Genomic DNA, 20,364 nt, shown 5'->3' on the forward strand with positions numbered 1-20,364 from the left:
ACAACTACATCATGTGAATTCTAAATAACAATTCACATTTTAAATAGTGTTATATCGAAAGGCTGACGCTTGCTTTTTGCTATTTTCGCATCAGTAATCGAGAAGGTAGGGGAGTGGAGTACGTTTCTTGGACAGGTCATTATGTGGACCAAAAAGAGAGTATGTTTGTTACACGTCGTGTCTTTGTCTTTTATCATCCCACCACATATATGATATTTCGAGAAACAATTATATATAAATGCCAACAAAATATCAATGAATTAAGGGTTAAGTTGAAAAATAGACAGTTTTTTAAACATAATTAGGAAATATATAAGCCCAACTATAAACGTAACTTTGAATTCTAAAGATCAATATTGTATGGTCTGTGACGAAAGTCAAACGAAATTAGTAGATGTCCAAGCACCACATGTCATGTATGCAATAGACGAGTCTTATCGCTTCACCGTAACGTACAGCTTCAACTTTCAATAGGAAAATCAATTGCCAATTTGCTACAAGAAAAAATTATTTTGAAAAATGAAAATGGAGCTGGTGTTCATACCATCACCTGGTGACGGACATCTCCGGCCATTAGTGGAGGTGGCTAAGCTTCTTGTCGACCGTGACGATCATCTCTCCATCACCATCATTATCATCCCTCAGATGCATGGTTTTAGTAGCGGTAACTCTTCCTCTTACATCGCTTCTCTCTCCTCTGCTTCTGAAGAACGTCTTCGGTACAACGTTCTCTCCGTAGCTGATAAACCAGCCTCCGATGACTCCAAACCACATTTCTTCGACTACATCGATGGCTTTAAGCCGCAGGTAAAAGCCACGGTGGAAAAACTTACCGACCCGGCTCAACCAGAGTCGCCGCCGCGGATTGCTGGATTCGTGGTGGATATGTTCTGCATGATGATGATTGATGTCGCCAACGAGTTTGGTGTTCCTAGTTACATGTTTTACACCTCCAACGCAACGTTTCTTGGATTGCAAGTTCATGTTCAGTACCTTTACGACGTTAAGAACTATGACGTCAGTGACCTGAAGGACTCGGACACTACTGAGCTGGAAGTTCCTTGTTTGACTCGTCCTTTACCGGTTAAGTGTTTTCCCTCGGTTCTGTTAACCAAGGAGTGGTTACCGGTTATGTTTAGCCAAACCAGAAGATTCCGAGAAACTAAGGGTATTTTGGTAAATACGTTCGCTGAGCTTGAGCCTCAAGCTATGAAGTTTTTCTCCGGCGTAGATAGTCCTCTTCCTACGGTGTACACAGTGGGACCGGTTATGAATCTTAAAATCAACGGTCCAAAATCATCTGACGATAAGCAATCGGAGATCCTAAGGTGGCTAGACGAGCAGCCACGTACATCCGTTGTGTTCCTCTGTTTCGGAAGCATGGGAGGTTTCCGTGAGGATCAAGCTAAAGAAATCGCAATCGCGCTAGAGCGAAGTGGTCACCGTTTTCTCTGGTCTCTTCGTCGTGCTCAGCCAAAAGGAACGATGGGACCTCCCGGAGAATTTACGAATCTTGAGGAGATTCTCCCGGAAGGATTCTTAGAACGCACGGCGGAGATAGGTAAGATTATCGGTTGGGCTCCACAAAGCGCCATTCTAGCAAACCCTGCGATCGGAGGATTCGTGTCACACTGTGGATGGAACTCGACACTAGAGAGTCTATGGTTCGGAGTTCCGATAGCCACGTGGCCGCTTTACGCAGAGCAACAAGTTAACGCGTTCGAGATGGTGGAGGAGCTAGGGCTAGCGGTGGAGATCCGAAATAGTTTCCGGGGAGATTTCATGGCGGCGGACTCGGAGTTGATGACGGCGGAGGAGATAGAGAGAGGGATCCGGTGTTTGATGGAGCAGGATAGTGACGTGAGGAGTAGAGTGAAGGAGATGAGTGACAAGAGTCACGTAGCTTTAATGGACGGTGGATCTTCGCACGTTGCTCTTCTAAAGTTCATTCAAGACGTAACTAAGAATCTCTCTTGAATCTTTACAAATCTTAGAGCATATCTCCATGCCTCAGGGGCTATAGTTTAATTACTCATTTTGTCAATTAAAATCTCAAGTAACGCTAGTGTTTAGTCTCTAATAAACTATATGTTTGAGATAACTGCATATACATGTTATAGAAGTTATAGTACCGGTTATAGAAGTGACTCTAAAACTCTAGCATCGTTTTAAAAGCGATACCAACATTAAAAAAATTATGTTAAAATTTATTTTGTAGTGAAGCTTTTATGTTAGCATCAATATTGTCACGATGCCGAATAATTGATGTTAAGCACTTGTTTTATAGTAGTTATATATATCTAGAACTCGAATAAAATACAATGAATCAAGTGAAGCTATTAATGTTTACACAATTACAGTCTTAAAATGGATGTTGGGGACGAAGCAGAGTAAACCATTACGGAATACACTACTCTCTTTTTTGGAGCAAACAATAATCCACGGTGTACCAAGTTTATTTCTATGTAAAAATGGTATATAGTTGGTCCGCGATAAATTTTTTGTTTTTATTTTTTCCGGTTCAAAATACGACGAACTATAATTTATGAATGGTAAATAAAAATCGGTCCAAAATAAGCGGTACATGTTTTGATACGGTTCTAATCATTTGTAGCTTCCCAAACCTACAACAAATTTAGCCATGTTAACAAAGACCGGCCTTGAGTCTTAGCTGGAAAAGGTTGAGCGTGCATGTACCCAAAGACGGTGAACACAAAATTACTAGTAGAAAGTTGTTTAGAAGTTTGTATCATGGGGGATACAAATGTCACATTGCTACTATTTAGGTGGTCACCATTTTCTCAAACAATTTTCTTAATTTATCAATTAATTAGTGGACCACAAAAACAAGTTTAGTTTGGCGCCCGTTTGGCTCCTCGCGGAGTATAAAAAAAAAGTTTAAGAAAAGCATATGTAGTAAAACAATAGTGGAGTTTTTCATATTCAAAATGATTGTCATACCAATAGGTCAATACCATAGAGATTTGGTTTGAACCAGAATGTTATTGAGATTTGGTTTCACACAAAAGACCTCATAAGTGCAAACATCATCATAGGCTCAAACATTTTTAAAACATGGACTTTAAGGGTAAGGCCCAAGAATCACGAACGGATCGACTTATTGGGCTTTACAAGCCCATTCCAACTCCTCCATTAGTATGATATTGTCCGCTTTGGGCCTACATGCTCAAGCCCGCACGGATTTTTTATTGGACTCCATTCCCAAAAGGTCTCATACTAATTGGAGTTGGACTTTACTTATATATTAGAAACTTCTTTTCTAAACTTCCGATGTGGGACGTTGGTTTGTACCCAACAATCTCCCCTTCAAACCAAGGACCACGAACATTGGGCCTCCTCTTCAGCGAAACCTAGGCACCCTAACTCGGTACTTTCTTATTCACGAAGTTTTTGAGGCACATACTTATCGTGTCACATTTGAGGGCTTCTCCCACACCAAACTTTAGCCCACACCCCTAGGTCCACATTTTTTAACCTAGGCTCTGATACCATTTATTGGGCTTTACAAGCCCATTCCAACTCCTCCATTAGTATGATATTGTCCGCTTTGGGCCTACATGCTCAAGCCCGCACAGATTTGTTATTGGGCTCCATTCCCAAAAGGCCTCATACTAATTGGAGTTGGACTTTACTTATATATTAGAAACTTCTTTTCTAAACTTCCGATGTGGGACGTTGGTTTGTACCCAACATGACTCGTATCAGAGTTTTAATATAGACGATTGTTGAGTCACGTGGCTTCACACCATCATATGTGACAATTTTGATGTGCAACAAAAACGTTGCACTTTTTTAGTAGAGGTGCTACGAATAAACCTGGTTTGTGGAACATCATGGTGGATGAAGAGAATTTATAAAAATTTATTGACTACCTATATCATCAAAATACACTGTTTTTTTTTTTTTTTAATGTAAGTCACTATAAATATTTAATATTTTTCAGTTGGAATGATTTCAAGATAAATAGAAAATGATTTTAAGTATTTTGTGAGTGAAAATAGAACGATAAAATATCTTGTGGTGATATATTTGGTTCGTCAGGTGAATTTCCGTTTGAAAAAATTGAAAATTGGTTATAATGTTAATCTTTGTGAAATAAGATTTTTTTATATATATATTTTTGTAAACTGAATCGGAACATGTTGATTGTTGAATTATATAGTCAAAACATTTATGGTAAACGACTAAAAATATGTTTATGTAAAAGAAACTATAGATATAAAGTTTACATTTAAATATCTGAAAATCTTTGTTTGATAAGAAAAATAACAAAAAATTGTTTATGTGTCAACATAAGTTGATGTGTATTTACTTTATATATAATTTAATTTTTTTTGGACAAATTAAAAATCCATGTGTCATTATAAAACAATTTAAAATTATTGTGTATTATTTGTTTTAATTTGATTGATTGTCTTTTTTAAAATGATATGTTTTAGTAATAAAAAAAGATGATATACAAGTTAGAAAGATAATGTGTATTAATTGAAATGTTTTGATTGGGATAAAATTTTAATGACGTGTCACTCCAAAAAAAAACTCAAAAAGCTGATGTGTCACTGCTAGAGAGAATCTTAGTATTTTTATTGTATTGATCAATTATTATGAAAACATTTGTCAGCGTAATAGGTGTTCTTTACTCATATGATTAATAAAAATAGTTTAGCTTCTATGATTGGAAACTAGTATATATATATAATTATAGCAATATAAATAAATGATGATGTGAAAATTTTGTGATTTGTCATCATTATTAAATAGTATTAATTGTTATGAAAACATTTGTCGGCGTAATATGTGTTCTTTACTCATGTGATTGGATAAAAATATTTAAGTTTCTATGATTGTAAAATTAGTATGTATGTATTATGATTAGAGCAATATATCTATATATTTATCCTAATAAATTTAAAGTCAAACGAAATCTCAAGATATTTCCAAAATAGAAAAAGAACGAGTTGTTAAGTTTCTAGACTTATCTTTTTCTTTGGAAATTTAATAAAAAAAATTGACTACATTTTCCAAAGATTTATATATAAATTTGTCTTCAAGATTGTTTTTCATTCATCTTCCAATTACCAAGTTTATTGAATTTTTATTTACAAAAAAAAAAATAATTGTTATGGATGCCTCCAGAGTCAATGTTAATCGTGCTCCTTGTGCTCTATGCACCACCAAAAACAAAAGATGCCCCAAAAATTGTGAATTTGCACCATATTTCCCAGCAGAAAAGTATTTATTTTCTTTCATATATACATATTTTTGCGAATTCTTTTTATTATACGCATGATAAATAAAATTAGTTATCAATACTAATCAATTTTGATTTTATTTTCTAATAGACTCGGTGAATTTGAAAGTGCACATAAATTATTTGGTACACCAAATATTATGAAGATGATGAGGCTCGTGTCCGAAGACGAAAACAAAGGAATGTTGGCATCGTTGGAATCGTCCATACTCATCGAAAACAAAGAAATGTTGGCATCGTTCGAATCGTCCAAACTCATCGAAAACCAAGACATGTTGGCATCGTCCATACTCATGGAAGGTGATGCTTGGAAAAAGGATCCAGTGAGAGGTGGATTTGGTATTATCCAAAAATTAAAGTGGCAAATTGAACTACGCAAACTCTACCTCAATGAATTAAAGGAGAAGATTAAAGTTGAAAAGGAAAAAACTGAGCTCCGTCTTTAAATTATTGATACAGTGTGTTATATATCATTTATGGATATAGCATACCTTATATTATTGATATTGATCTATCCTTTATTATTTTCGAATAAATAAGACTGTTGTGAATCATAAAAAAAAATTGAAATAGATGTTGAGCATAGATAACTAATTTGATTTTGTTTTTATGGATAATTGTTCTGATTTAGTTGCGTGTGCATGTAGATGATCATCATAACTGAAAACTGTAACAAAATAGAAGACATATTCTACATATAAGTAGATGTTCTGAAATGATTGACAATTTTTCAATTACTAGGTGAATAACTAGTATATGTATTCAAATTTTATTTGACATTAAATATTTATTTATTTTAATTTTAGATATCAAATTTAACTTGTAAAAAAGTATACCGTTGTTTAGAATTTCAAATTGATGAATAAAAAATCGTTTTAAATTATTATTTTATGTTTTTGTTTTCTTTTCAGTGTGGGTTTGATTCACTAAGTTCATCAAAACCATTTTTAACCTAAATCATATTTAGAAAACTTACAGATTATTTTTTTATTGAGCCATACACTAAATATAATCACATATTATTTACTTAGAATAATATAGTGACAATACCCAAATAAAATAACTTTACATCATCGAGTTTATTTGTCACTGATTTAACGGTGCAATTGCTTTGATAGAGAGAGAGATAGAGAATTTGTTATTTTAGAGAATTTGTCCACAAAACTTGTTTTAGTACTATTTTAGAGAATTTCTCTAGATTATTTACATATTGACTAGAAGAGAACCGGTGATACTTGCTGATTTTTTTTAATATTTTGTATTGTAAATAAATATATATATATATATATATATATTTCTTTTTGTTTATGAGCCTAGTATCTCTTCCATCTATTGTTACTTTGAATATTTATTTGTTCTTCGTACTTTAGTTCATTTTTACCATTTTGAGTTTTTGTTTTCGCATATCTTTCATTGATTCCATCTATCTTTTCACGTCCGTAAATTTTCGTATATTTTTTGTTTTCATATTTTTTTCTTTCATTTTCTCTCTCTATATTCTTGATAGTTTGTTATTTCTTTGATTGTTATTTTGTGTGTTATGACTTTTAGTTCTGATTTTTCTATTTCATTTTCTCTCTCTATATTCTTGATAGTTTGTTATTTCTTTGATTGTTATTTTGTGTGTTATGACTTTTAGTTCTGATTTTTCTATTTTAGTTGTTTAAAACTTTCTAAACCTATTGTTTTCATTTTTGGTCTCCTAACTTACTTTTTTTGTTCTTTCTTTATTTGCATTGATATTAAATTATCTTCACTAATCTCAAGACGTCACTGATAAAACCTCTTGAATACGTTTCAAAAACAACATCTTTTGACTAATCTCATCCATGGCTAGGATGAATTACATGTTTCGTTGATAAAAGTCTTTATAAGAAGTGAAAACTCTAGTTTTGACTTTACTATACAGTGAATTTTTTATATACATATTCTAGATTCGTAGCTGCCAAACGTTGTACTTGTACACTTGCACAATTGAGCTTTCTAAACGTAACTAAAAACTACATATTGTATATGAATTGTGTGGCCCTATATATAGGTGAGCCTTAAGCCCTTTACAATATATGTGTCAAACTTAGTCTAGTGGACATTATGGGCCTTGTTTCATGTCCATTTTATAATGTAGTAGAAATAAATGAAATCATATTTTCCTCTACTCTGGGAGAGTGGGAGTTGCTTGAAGCCTAAGTTTGATGTCTTCAATTACGAGTATTCTTAAATTGGAATCATGAGAACTTTAAAATTTAAAATAGTCACTCGTACTTAGTGGGGAAGTAAGTAGTCTTAGCTAGACTTATAGTTGTGCACTTTAGACTTTAGTTTTATTTTTTTAATGTAAGAAAAAATAATTTTATAACCTAAAAGATAAAGACAGTGAATGATGAAGAGAGATGAATCAAAAGTCTCACAAGACTCTCAAGCCAAGCAAAAGATTATTGCTACGTCATTTCTCGTGAAATTTTTTTGTGATTATAGTTGTTAGACAGATTCAGTGATAAGATTTTAGACATTTTGAAGGTTTTTATATGGATGATTATTTAATTCGTACACGTTCGTTATTTACTATTGAAAATGGGCCCTTAAAAAAATAACCATTTTAGGTTTTTTCTTCAACCATTTCAACTTTTAGAGAATAATATTAGAAATTAACTCTCTCATAAACTCTTGTTGAATATATAAAAGAGGGGTTCATAATTTTAAAGAAAAGTTCTAAGCACTGAATTCTGAAATATTTTTTAATTTGTTATTTTTTCTTCTTCTTTTTTTCTTTTCTTTTCTTTTTTTTGTTAAACGGTTTTCTTAATTAAAGAAACGAATGCCTACAAAGTATTTTACAAAAATAAACCCTGTTGAAGAAGTGAACCAATTTCGAAATACTTTAAACTTTAAAGGGGACCTGCCAACAACTATCTGCCATACAAGAAGGAGAAGATATGGAAGCTTTAATTGGTATCATATTAGGTCAAATATCTCTAGCATCCTTTGAATTTCTTGATCATCTAAAACTAATTAAGTCATAAACCACAAATGCATATGTATATAAACCATTATGTATTATGTATCGGCCATTGCAAAGCAACTTTTATTTTTAAATCTGAAAAAATAGTTTCAGAGTTATGTTAACCATTAGGTATTATGTATCGGCCATTGCAAAGCAACTTCCAAACTATCGTGTCATCTTCTCATTTTCATATAGCCTTTTTTGGGATAAAATCATTTTCATAAAGCTGAAATTATACTTCATTTTAGGTTTCTTGTCGATTCAATCTTTTCTAGGGATTCTTACAGAAAATGCCATTTTCTTAAGCAAATTTATGCTATTTTTGCTAAAATCTTATAGATTTGTCATTTTTGAACATTATGGATCTGCTAAAATACGTACTTTATAATAAATACTAAATTTTAAAAATATCTAGAATCGACTAAATTCAAACATAACGAGTAAAATATATGTTAAATCATTATCTTTATACTTTAAAAATGGCAAATCTATAAGATTTTAGCAAAATTGGCAAATGCCGCTCCAGAAAAATGGCAAATTCATAATTGATTCAAATTTCTAAAAAGAGGTCAAATTTAAAGAAAATGGAAATATATATATATATATAAGACATCGAGATGACAGCAAGGTTTTGGCAATAAAGCAGAACAGGTGAAAAGATTTGTTAATCCACAACAAATTATTTGAATTCCATAAATAATCATGTATTTCTCTTTTGACATTATAACGATAAAATTGCAACTTTTTCTTTCAAATTGTTAAACTGGGAAATTCAGAAATTATTATATTACAAATACAAATTTTCTTAAACATTGTCTTTCGAGGATTTATCTAACTTTTACTAAGGTTAGTTTGTCATTCCTTGACGCTATTTATTCTTTGGCCGTAGAAGACAAGGTGGATATGCAAATCTAAAAGGTGGATATGCAAATCTAATTTTTGCTGAATGTGTTGATACTTCTTCCATACATATCATATGCATTGTAAATGTATGTATACACTAGGTGATCCAACAGTTTTAGATAAATAATTAGGATATGCGGTTTGCATTTACATTAAAAAAGAATTTTATCATAACTTCAATTATATAGAACTTAGGTTTTTTTTTTTTTGTTACAGTTTATATATAATAGAACTTCGATTTATGGCTAAAATCTGCATGAAAGCTTCTTAATGGCAACTCATGGAGGTGTGAGAAAGAACAAAATAAATATTTTAAGACCCAATTCTGCCATGTGCCATATCTTTAATTAGTGTGTATTCTTTCTCTTACATTTTTGGGTAAATTGCATGGCAGGGCAGAAGACCAACTTTTATTTTCATGGTTTGGCAAAGTGAGAATTAGTTCTCAAATTTTGACACTTTAGCCAAATTCTGACCATTTTACCCCTGCCAGCGTAACGATGTACTGTTCACTGTACGGTTTAGTTATGCGGTTTAGTTACGTACACTGTTCCGGTTAGGCAATATATTTTCGTTTTAATTTCTGCGGCTGCACAGTAAAATAGGGATTAATAACATTAAAAAACAATGAGACATCAGTATTTAATGCCCAAAAAGTTTAGACATGACTCATGTCATAATTAATGCAAAAGGCATCATTACTTTTTCTAATATTAGTTTATATGTGTGAATAGTTGTAAGAGATAAACATGATCCATCAAACAAACAAATTAGTCTGAACGAATGTGATGCTGGAGAAGTTTTGATCTTCTTGATTTACAAAGCTTGGAGCCAAGACAAGCATTGATCGTGTAAGTAATGAAATTGGTTAAGAAGTTTTTTGTTATAACACACTAGGGTCTTGATTGTGTTCGAAATCAACATTGTTTTTATATAAAAACCCAGAATATTTTTATTTCTAATTTTTTTAGTTGAAAATGCTAAATGAGGATAGATTTATGTATATAAGTGTGTAGTTGGGAATTCTTTTTGTTTTTTGTAGATATAATCATGTTTTCATTTGTATTTAATGGGGTTCTGCTGAATTTATGATACAGGTGTGTAATGGATATTCCCGTATTTACTATGATGGGTGAGTGAAGATGCAAAGAAGAAGAATGGTAATTTGAACCATGGAAAGACTGGTTTGGTCGTTGTGTACGTGTTAAAGAAAACATGACGTACACGGAATTTGTACGTACATTATCCGAGGTTTTCAGTTCGAAGTCCACCGAATGCAATCCAATAATTAGTAACTGGATGCCGGGAAATATGTCAGTGATGATAGAAATTAAACGCCCTCCTGTCAATATTGACAATCAAATGAGCCTGGATACCTTCTTTTTGATTCGTGGTGGGATCCTAGTGTCACCTTGTTTGTCTCTTTCATTACAACCGTCAAGGCACTCGGGAATATTGTCCCTAGGACCGCTGGTGACGATGGTGAGAGTTACCGTGTGTGTGGGAGTGCAACGACACCAAATCCCATTGTAGCGGCTTCAAATGTAGATGGAAATAATGAGGCCGTAGATGAGCAAGACGACGTTGAAGACGATAAAACAGATGAGGATGAAGAAGAGGAGGACAACGAAGATGGTGCTGGGTATGATGATTATCAGGGTGATGATGGATCTATGGGGGGAAGTACTCTCGATCCTACTATAGACGGAAGTGAAGGCAGTAGCGAAGATTACGATTACAACAAGTGGAACGATGTAATTGTTGAAGAATATGGAATAGGGAATGTTGAGGAGGACGTCATTCTCACTCAACAAACGGTTCAACATCCAGGGGAATTCAGTTGTCTATTGGCAGAGTGTACGTACACAAGTTATCGTGTACCTGGCGGAGATAACTTTTCTCATTTGGGTGACAGTACACCAACTGTGACTCCAACACGTACGTGTCAACATGGTTTGTACAATGTACGTACACTAGAGACTGTGTACAAGATACATGCTGCGAAAGTGATTTTGTTACGTACACAGATACCAATATTAATGGTATAGACAAAGTCACTGGGGATGATGTTCTCGAGTGTGGTATTAGAGCTTCAGCAAGTGGGTCACTGAATGATCATCGGCTAGTTACCGCAGCTGAGACTTACGAATATATGCTACTTGTACGTACAGTTATACGCCATTATTAAAATATATTGTCTGTGTACGTTTTACTAGTTTAATCAGCTATGTACGTATTTAGTGTACGTACACCAGAGACAAAGTCTTTCATACTTGTTGGAATATACTAAGTGGTCGTATGTTTTACTAGTTTAATCGGCTATGTACGTAATATTAGTCTTACGCTATGTACGTATTTAGTGTACGTACACCAGAGACAAAGTCTTTCATACTTGTTGAAATATACTAAGTGGTCGTACGTCTTACTAGTTTAATCCGCTATGTACAAAACCAGTGTACGTACACAAAACCATACGTATTTCATACATGTTGTCTGCAAACAACAAAAAGTTCATTCATTCATAATATAACTGCCCGAAAAAAAGGAATACAATGCATAAAGACAAACAGAGTATAGTAGATTACGAAGAAATAAACTAAAGAGTAGAGCCAAAGCATACACATGAGGCGGAAAATATTATCCTTCATCCGTGATAGCAATGTCAAATCTAATAGAAGATACACATCTCCCTCACGTACCAATAGAAGAAACACCCTCTGCAGCATTGACCGTACGTGCAGTTGCCAACGGCAAGCCGGAGTGTGGACTTGTACTATAACAATCTGCAGTCGGAGCCACACTTGTACTGCCTGCAAGTACTGTCATAAACAATTAAATAAGGAAAACATGTAAACAATCTGAATTCGCGTACGTACACAGGAATTATCAACATAATATCCTCAAATATGAATTTTGGCGGAAATAACAGTTCTAATTGAACTTCTCAAATTTTCAAACTATTGATTTTGCAAATTCCAGCAAGTTATTACCCTTTAATTACACAAGCTTTAAGAATCCGATACACCCAAAGAAACTACAAACGAAATAATATCAGAACTTACCCAATTTCTCCGGCGGGTTTGTCGGAGATAGTTTATTCCTCGGGAAAACTCTGACTTCCCGATTCTCCTTCTGGGGGCCTTGCCGCGTATAATGCTTCGTCGGGACATCGGCGTTGGGTTTATTCCCAAACATCTCGATGGTTGCTATCTCGCCGGAATTTCTGAGTTCCTCTTCGCCGGATAAACTATAAGTTTCTCTTCGCCGGTTTTTAGAGTTCAATGCGATACCTCAAATCAAGTTGCGAACAATTCAAACGGTGATGTCGTGTACGTTTTAGAACCGTTAATATACACATATATATATATATATATGTATATATGTAAATAATCTCAAATTAATTTTCTAAATATCTAAATTTAAGTATTAATATCTAAAACTATTCAAATAAAAATACATAGTAAGATATCTGATATGTATATACAAACACCAAAAAAAGTATACACGACACTTGTTTCTAAAATCCTATTAAGACAATCAACATTCTCAAATGTCTTTTAGCAACATGAAAAGATAGAGAATGAAATGAATATATATATATATATATAGAGAAAAAGAAATGTTTTTATCTATTAAAAAAATATTTGTTTCTCCCGTTAAAATACCATCAATATTGGTTTGTTATACCAAATAATACGGTTAGTGCCAGTGGCGGATTTAGAAACAAAATTTATATGGGACACATTATAATTAATAATTTCAAACTTATTTAATAATAAAATATTAAATGAATCTAATTTCTACCCTTAATATATATCAATTTAAAATCTGAAAAGACGCTAATTTTAATGAAAATACATCTAAATATACTCAGATACATATGTTAGATATATTTAAAATACATATTTTTAATTTATTAATTAGAAAAGGCATTAAATAAACTAGGTAATAATATTACCCAAATTATTAATTAGAAAAGGCATTAAATAAAGGCATTAAATAAACTAGGTAATTAGAAAAGGCATTAAATAAACTAGGTAATAATATTACCCAAATTTAAACTCTAAAACAATAAATAAACTAGGTAGATAATATTTTAAACTAATTTACTAATTTTATTAACATTTTAAGATTAAAATATAGGTATTAATACTTTAGGGTAAAATTAAAATTAGTTACTTTTCAGTTATATAACTGAAAGAACATTGTTTTATACAAGAAAAAAACATGTAGGAATTGGAAGGCACCAAAAGAGGACGTGGACAAATAAAAGAAAGTGTACACAAAAAAAGAATTAAAGCAAAAAGAAAGTTCATAGAGAGGCATCGAACTGGGCGCTCAAGACATAACATGGGGCACTTAATGCCAAATGAGCCAAGAAATCTCAACATGTAATTGTCAATATAAAATTGTTTAACAATCAGCCTGAGACACGTGCACTGTTTCTTCTTCGTTTCTTCTTGCAGCCCTTCGCCGCATAGCCTTTCGTTCTGATAAACACTGTTTATTTTCTAATTCAAACTCCAGTTCTCATATTATCACAGAGTTTACTCAGAATTAAACTACCTACTAAAAAGATTTAGTCAAGTGTTTTGGCCATATCTTTGGACGCTTCCAAAACATTTAAATACGCTTCCAAATCAGAAGCGTTCGCTTCCTCTACGCTTCCAAATTCTGCTTTTTAAGAACGCGATTCCGAACGATTCCGGACACTTCCGGTTCTGGTTCCGCTTCTGAAGTGAGAATCGATGCTTGAGTGACGCTTCTGTGTAACGTAATCTTCGATTTCTTCTTGGTTTCTTCGTAATTGTTTTTTTTTTAATTCAACACCAAACCGTAAAACAAATAAAAAGTAACTAAACCGAAATCAACAGTACCGTTTGGTTTAACTCATTAGGGATATTTTCGTCATAAAAAACCTTAACTGTCAATCCATGAGAATCAAATCTCAGTTTGCCAAAAGCTGAGAGAAAATTTTTTTTTTCATCATAAACGTGAAAATTTCTTTACATTTTTGGCTATTACGTACTATTTTATTATACCGTATATATTCGATTTTAAAAAAATTCGTAAACGTATTTGTGTAAGTGGAAAAGAATTTGTTAGTGGGTTTAGGTAATTATGCGTCGGTATCTTTCCTTTTCATTGGTCTTTTTTTTATTTTTTCTTTTTTTTTGTCTTTTGCCAAATCTATTGTTCATTAAATCAAAGTGAAAAAGTGTCTTTGAAGATTAAAATATTAAACGATGCTGGAAATGTTCTGATCCGATCATATATCTTCTTGACGCGTTTTCTTCTTACAGCTGCCTAGCAGCATTGAGCTTCCGAGCAAGAAATATACTGGTTGATATCGGATGATTTAATCAAGTTACCATTATCCGATATAAAAAATTAAATTTCCTAGTTCTATAATATAAAGTCTAAAAGTCTTGGAATGACATTACTGATCAAGTAGCTAGCGACCATAGATATTTTCACAGACAACACATATTAGGGCATATGCCTTAAGAATATATCTTAATAAATTAAATTATTAAAATAATATTAAAAGTGGTCCCACATGGAGAGAGAAAGAGACGCAAACTCTAGTTACCAAAACTGAAAAATGAAACTCTTCCACTCAGGGTTTGCCACGTGGAGCAAGATCACTCTAAAACCTGATCTTGCGGAAGATCTCTCCCTAGTGTTCTAACACACTATTTACATTATTTACAATTTTTTTAACCCTTAGACCATCTTATGTGTTCTCCCGTTAAATATGATCTTAGAGAGTCAAAAGTAAAATATAAAAAATATGGCCGTTAGAGTAATACTATTTTTAAAAAGGTTAGTTTAATAAGTGGGTGTATAAGACGACAAAAATAAAAAAGTGGGTCTCTAATATAAATATGTGGTTTTAATTTTGTGTAGTTTAAGGCTTTGTAAAGCTACATTGCTAATTAACAGTACTAACTTGGCTTATTTCCTTCAGTTTGATGATTACATTGGTCTACAATTTAAATTATGCTAATGAAGTTCGTTAATGCATGGTAATTACTATTAAGAAACCGAATTTAATCGAACTAGATTTTTATACAGTCCGGATCAGCTAATTCGATTCAATTTGATTGAACATTTTACCTTCAATTTTGCTTTATGCAAGTTGTGGGACAATATGTTTAGACTTCTTTTCCTTTCACTTCCGTCACTCGCCATTATTGGGGTCTATCATCTACTATTACTACTTTTGCGTGTTGTTTAACATTTTACTTCTTGATTTAATAGTTGATGTGCTATCAATTTTCAACCCAACATCCAGAATAAAACATGTGGAAAAGTAAGGTCTTTTTACTATTCAAAGTGTTCACGGTGAATAAATTTACTTGCTCTTGTCTCTCAGTATCTGGATAGTATGACTAAAAGCCCCAAATAACTGGGTATATAAGAAAAAGTATTCAACGTGACTAATTATAATTGAAATTGTAGGCTGTAAATTAGATTTTTAGTCTAACTATGTATATTTTTAATGAATTTTATTCTAGAAATGTCTAAATTTTAGCGATTTCTCATGTATGTAGTTAATTTTGACTTTTTTTTTTGTTTGTTTAGTAAATAAAGTTAATTTTAACTTCATTTGACATCTTAAATTTCTAGGTGCTTTCCATATACATGTGTGTATATCAAATCTATTAACAGTTTTTTAAAAATTGTTTTTCACTTGTGTGGTCTTAACTATCTTACCGTTTTCTCTTTCTTTTCTTCTTTCTATCTACCGTTTTTAATAAACACAATTATAAATAGACCGAAGAGAAAACGCACAATTATGTAGATGATACCTTGATGGGTGCATGTTAAAAGCAATTAACGTCTTTTTCTAAAATAATAATTTAATAAAATATATATTTATTTAATGATAAAAGACATTATTAACATACTGCTCACATGTGATAATAATTATTTAAGACCTACTACTTCTATAAAATTTATCCTTTTGCTTTCTTCCCTATAGAAATAAACTCTACATACCTTTAGTTCTTTACTTCATTTAGATGACCTAAAATTAAATTTTTTTAAAAAAAGCTAATCATGGAGCTAATAAGGGTATAAGCTATAAACTATAAACAATTTTTTTTTTTGTTCGCGTATCACTTTTGATATTTCGACTTTTTATTTTTCTTCAGAAATAAATCTTTACCATCAACAAATTAACTAAAAAACACAAAATTGACCCAAAAAATATTTAGTTAAAAGCACAAAATTTTGTTCGGCCTTTTTTTTTTCCATTTCTGTTTCACTTCTTTTATTGTTTTATTAAAGAAAAATATATATGCTTACTTTCACCATAATGAACAATCCTCTTATAAAAGACCCCCTCCATTATTGCTCTACATCCTGTCTCTCTTCAGTGACACAAAACCAAAGAAGAGTATTGAGAACCAAAATCAAGGTAACTCAATGACGACGATGAAGCAATTGAATATTGCGGTTGCGGTTGCAGTGACGGTCCTAATTGGAATGTTGGGATCATCAGAGGCTCAACTTCAAATGAATTTCTATGCGAAGAGCTGTCCAAACGCAGAGAAAATCATTTCTGACCATATTCAAAATCATATCCCTAATGGTCCTTCCCTTGCAGCTCCTCTCATCAGGATGCACTTCCATGATTGCTTCGTTAGGGTATTTATCTAATCTCTAATCCACATATTTATATATACTTACTTGCAAGTGTTTAGATATGTTCGTCTTATATGTGCATATATAAAAATTAATATTCATACATTAATATCATTTAGTTCAATGTTTCACTTCATTTGAACTATTTAATGAAAATGGTAAATTTGAGCTAGAGCAGAATATTTGAGATTTATTGCATTTTTTTCAATATCGACAATGGTTTTTTAAAAAAGGGATGTGATGGATCGGTGTTGATAAATTCAACATCTGGGAACGCAGAGAGAGATGCACCACCGAATCTAACACTTAGAGGATTCGGTTTCGTTGAAAGGATTAAGGCTCTTCTTGAAAAAGTGTGTCCTAAGACTGTTTCTTGCGCTGATATCATCGCTTTGACCGCTAGAGACGCAGTTGTTGCCACCGTAAGTGTTACATATTATAAACTCGCAACTCAATTCGTAGATTAAGCAAATTAATTGAAATTATTATCTAAAATTTGACAGGGAGGTCCTTCATGGAATGTTCCAACGGGTAGAAGAGACGGTAGGATCTCAAATGTGACGGAGGCTACGAACAACATTCCACCGCCAACGAGTAATTTCACGACTTTACAGCGACTTTTCAAAAACCAAGGCCTTAATCTCAAAGATCTTGTTCTGCTCTCCGGTAAGTTCATTAACCGGTTGATAGCAGTTTAGTCACGGTTGTCCTTTTTGAGACATTATATCGATACAACTTATATCCAACTTAAATTTTACTATCCGTTACTCGTACCCGTTGTTTAGGGGCTCACACGATTGGTGTCTCGCATTGTTCTTCCATGAATACTCGTCTCTACAACTTCTCGACTACAGTCAAACAAGATCCATCTCTCGATAGCGAGTACGCAGCAAATCTAAAGGCTAACAAATGTAAGAGCCTTAACGACAACACCACTATCCTCGAGATGGATCCCGGTAGTAGCAGAACCTTCGATCTCAGTTATTATAGGCTTGTCCTGAAGAGAAGAGGCTTGTTTCAGTCTGATTCTGCATTAACAACGAACTCAGCGACGTTGAAGGTGATCAACAATTTGGTCAACGGTCCTGAACAAAAGTTTTACGAAGCTTTTGCTAAGTCAATGGAGAAGATGGGGAGAGTCAAAGTGAAGACGGGCTCAGCCGGTGTGATCAGGACACGGTGTTCTGTCGCCGGAAGTTAGGTATCTTGGTCGGAAAGTGGTGTGTTATGGTCATTGTTGTTTTGTGTGACTTTCGGAAGGAAAAATATGTTGTTAATTTAATTTTGTTGTTGTTTGATTTGTGTTTATGCACCCAAGAATGATGTGGTTCAATTAATATGTGAATCATTCTAAATTTACAATAATTTATTATTCTGTATCCTGCCTTCTAATCCAAGGTAAATGAGTTTGAAACTGTAAGAAACTTTGGTGTCTCCTTGAATCAGGCATAGAACTTTTCATTATTTTCACACAAAGTCACTAATGTATAATAGAAGTTCATGTTCTTATTGAACACAAACCTTGAATAATACATTGTTCACAGAAATAAAACAACTTGACAATGGCCCATTATAAGCATGTATTCGGGCCTATTATACAACATAATCCCAAAACGTTAGAAATTGCAATTCTCCGTTACGTCTTGAATAAATTCTTTCAAAGCAATTTCAGACGATCCACCATCCATTAAAGCCACGTGGCATTTCTCGCCAATCTCATTCACTCTCTTCCTCACGTCACTATCTTGTTCCATTAAAGCCACGTCTCTATCTCCTCCGCCGTCACAATCTCCATCTCCGACCTCCCCAACAAAAGATCTCCTCGCCAGTGATTCTTGATCTCCACCGCCAATCCAAGCTCCTCCACCATCTCAAAAGCGTTAAACTTCTGTTCGGCGTAAAGCGGCCAAATCGCCATCGGAACACCAAACCATAAACTCTCCAACGTTGAATTCCATCCGCCGTGGGAAACAAAACCTCCGATCTTCGGCTTCGCCAACACGGCCACTTGTGGTGCCCATCCGATCACCTTTCCCCTCTCCTCCGTCCGATCAAGAAACCCTTCCGGGAGAATCTCGTCTAGGTTAGTGAATTCTCCGGGAGGCTCTTTCATTATATTCGGAGATGCACGGCGGAGAGACCAGAGAAACCGGTGGCCGCTTCGATCCAGAGCTACGGCGATTTCTCTTGCTTGTTCCTCACTTAAGCCTCCCATGCTCCCGAAGCAGAGGAACACTACCGATCTAGGCGGTTGCTCGTCCAACCACTGTAAAATCTCCGATTGCTTGTCGTCCACAAGCATGTTGGTGTTTTTGCTCTTGTATAATTGTAGAAGCCATTGCTTCAAATACAGAGCATGGTAGAGAAAACAAAGAATTGAAAAGTGGAAAAACTTCTTTATTATTCTCGACAGTTTTTACATAAGACAACATACACACTTATATAGATGTGTACATAACTAACTACTCTAAGTAACCGTTGGTAAGAGTTGTAACTTTTCCGACAAGTTACGTGTCTTACTCACACCCTTTCGTAGTAAGTAACACGTAGCACATGACATCCGTTGACTTCACATACAAACTATAACATATATGATATTACAAGATTTAATCATGGACACAAATTCTAACAAAGCATCGTTTTTGAGATGCAACAGTGGTCCTGCAGGGTAAGCTCGTGGAGTGTTACCATTGGAGAGAAACTTCAACGCTTGAGGCTCCAAGTCAGGAACCGTATTTACCAAAATGCCCTTAGTCTCTCTAAATCTTCTCGCTTGAGTTACAAAAAAAGTGAGCCACTCTTTTGATTTGAAAATGTAAGGATTAAGGAAGACACATTTCAACGGATAAGGATTAATCAAACTCGGAACCACCAACTCTGCGTCCGAGTCTTCTAATCCACTCATGTCGTAGGTATCCTGTGACTCTGAGTCATACATGAATTGAATGTGAAGCAAAAGTCCGAGAAATCCAGCATTGGAGGTGTAAAACAAGTAACTAGGGACTCCAAATTCGTCAGCGACATCGATCATCGACGTGCAGTACATGTCGACGACGAATCCCGCAAGACGAGGCAAGTCTGGTCGAGTCGGATCTACGAATTTCGCAACAGCACCTCTCACCAGTGGCTTTAGACTTTGGATGTGGGAATCTGTTGCTTTGAGCTCTGTGGGTTGTTGATCTCCTCCAGAGATTATTTCGTAGCGGATTCGTTTATTGGATGCGGTGGTGAGAGAGGCGATCATCGAGGTGCTTTGAGAATTGAAAGATATGATGATTACGGTGATAGAGAGGTGGTCGTTTAGATCAACTAGTCGCTCCGCCATCTCCACCGTAGACATGAGATGACTGATCGCGGGAGAAGGAATCAATATTAGCTCAATTTTCATTTCTTATATTTAGGTGTGCTATTTTGAGTTCTAGAGAAAGATAACTTAAAGGCGATAAGAATATAAGTTTGTTACTCTATATATCAAAATGTGAATTGATGTTACGTTTTTGAAGTCATGTTTAACTTGTTCGCTTATTCATACATT

The 20,364-nt window shown here is 33.9% G+C and overlaps 4 protein-coding genes and 1 long non-coding RNA gene across 5 annotated transcripts; 3 read left to right on the forward strand and 2 right to left on the reverse strand.

The window, feature by feature from the left end:
• The first annotated feature begins 365 nt into the window (after window positions 1–365).
• On the forward strand, window positions 366–2,217 carry LOC9319384 (UDP-glycosyltransferase 71B2). The gene has a single exon (XM_021031149.1). The coding sequence runs from the start codon at window positions 520–522 to the stop codon at window positions 1,975–1,977; it is 1,458 nt and encodes a 485-aa protein (XP_020886808.1). The 5' UTR covers window positions 366–519; the 3' UTR covers window positions 1,978–2,217.
• Window positions 2,218–4,820: 2,603 nt separating this feature from the next.
• Window positions 4,821–5,868, forward strand: LOC9319385 (LOB domain-containing protein 9). The gene is made up of 2 exons (XM_021033114.1): window positions 4,821–5,253; window positions 5,364–5,868. Exons 1-2 carry the CDS (start codon window positions 5,144–5,146, stop codon window positions 5,716–5,718), a joined length of 465 nt encoding a protein of 154 aa, XP_020888773.1. The 5' UTR covers window positions 4,821–5,143; the 3' UTR covers window positions 5,719–5,868.
• A 5,768-nt stretch (window positions 5,869–11,636) lies between these two features.
• Window positions 11,637–12,517, reverse strand: LOC110230411. Its single transcript, XR_002333517.1, has 2 exons — window positions 12,239–12,517; window positions 11,637–11,995 (listed from the first exon to the last, which is right to left on the reverse strand). It is a non-coding gene; the product is annotated as an uncharacterized LOC110230411 (long non-coding RNA).
• Window positions 12,518–16,512: 3,995 nt separating this feature from the next.
• Window positions 16,513–18,208, forward strand: LOC9319386 (peroxidase 30). Its single transcript, XM_002883273.2, has 4 exons — window positions 16,513–16,832; window positions 17,063–17,251; window positions 17,333–17,495; window positions 17,615–18,208. The coding sequence occupies exons 1-4, from the start codon at window positions 16,611–16,613 to the stop codon at window positions 18,028–18,030; spliced, it is 990 nt and encodes a 329-aa protein (XP_002883319.1). The 5' UTR covers window positions 16,513–16,610; the 3' UTR covers window positions 18,031–18,208.
• Window positions 18,209–18,315: 107 nt separating this feature from the next.
• LOC9319387 (UDP-glycosyltransferase 71B6) lies at window positions 18,316–20,295 on the reverse strand. Its single transcript, XM_021031325.1, is given in 3 exon segments — window positions 18,316–18,594; window positions 18,597–19,144; window positions 19,460–20,295. Coding segments are annotated over 3 exon segments (1,455 nt in total). The 5' UTR covers window positions 20,218–20,295; the 3' UTR covers window positions 18,316–18,445.
• Between the last annotated feature and the right edge of the window lie 69 nt (window positions 20,296–20,364).

Source organism: Arabidopsis lyrata (genome assembly GCF_000004255.2).
Source record: "Arabidopsis lyrata subsp. lyrata unplaced genomic scaffold ARALYscaffold_3, whole genome shotgun sequence".
Lineage (NCBI taxonomy): Eukaryota > Viridiplantae > Streptophyta > Magnoliopsida > Brassicales > Brassicaceae > Arabidopsis > Arabidopsis lyrata.

Coding starts and splice junctions, on each gene's coding strand:
- LOC9319384 (XM_021031149.1), top strand. CDS start 520: ATGAAAATGGAGCTGGTGTTCATACCATCACCTGGTGACGGACATCTC.
- LOC9319385 (XM_021033114.1), top strand. CDS start 5,144: ATGGATGCCTCCAGAGTCAATGTTAATCGTGCTCCTTGTGCTCTATGC. Junction 5,254..5,363: donor CCATATTTCCCAGCAGAAAA/GTATTTATTTTC, acceptor ATTTTCTAATAG/ACTCGGTGAATTTGAAAGTG.
- LOC9319386 (XM_002883273.2), top strand. CDS start 16,611: ATGACGACGATGAAGCAATTGAATATTGCGGTTGCGGTTGCAGTGACG. Junction 16,833..17,062: donor TCCATGATTGCTTCGTTAGG/GTATTTATCTAA, acceptor TTTTTAAAAAAG/GGATGTGATGGATCGGTGTT. Junction 17,252..17,332: donor GAGACGCAGTTGTTGCCACC/GTAAGTGTTACA, acceptor AAAATTTGACAG/GGAGGTCCTTCATGGAATGT.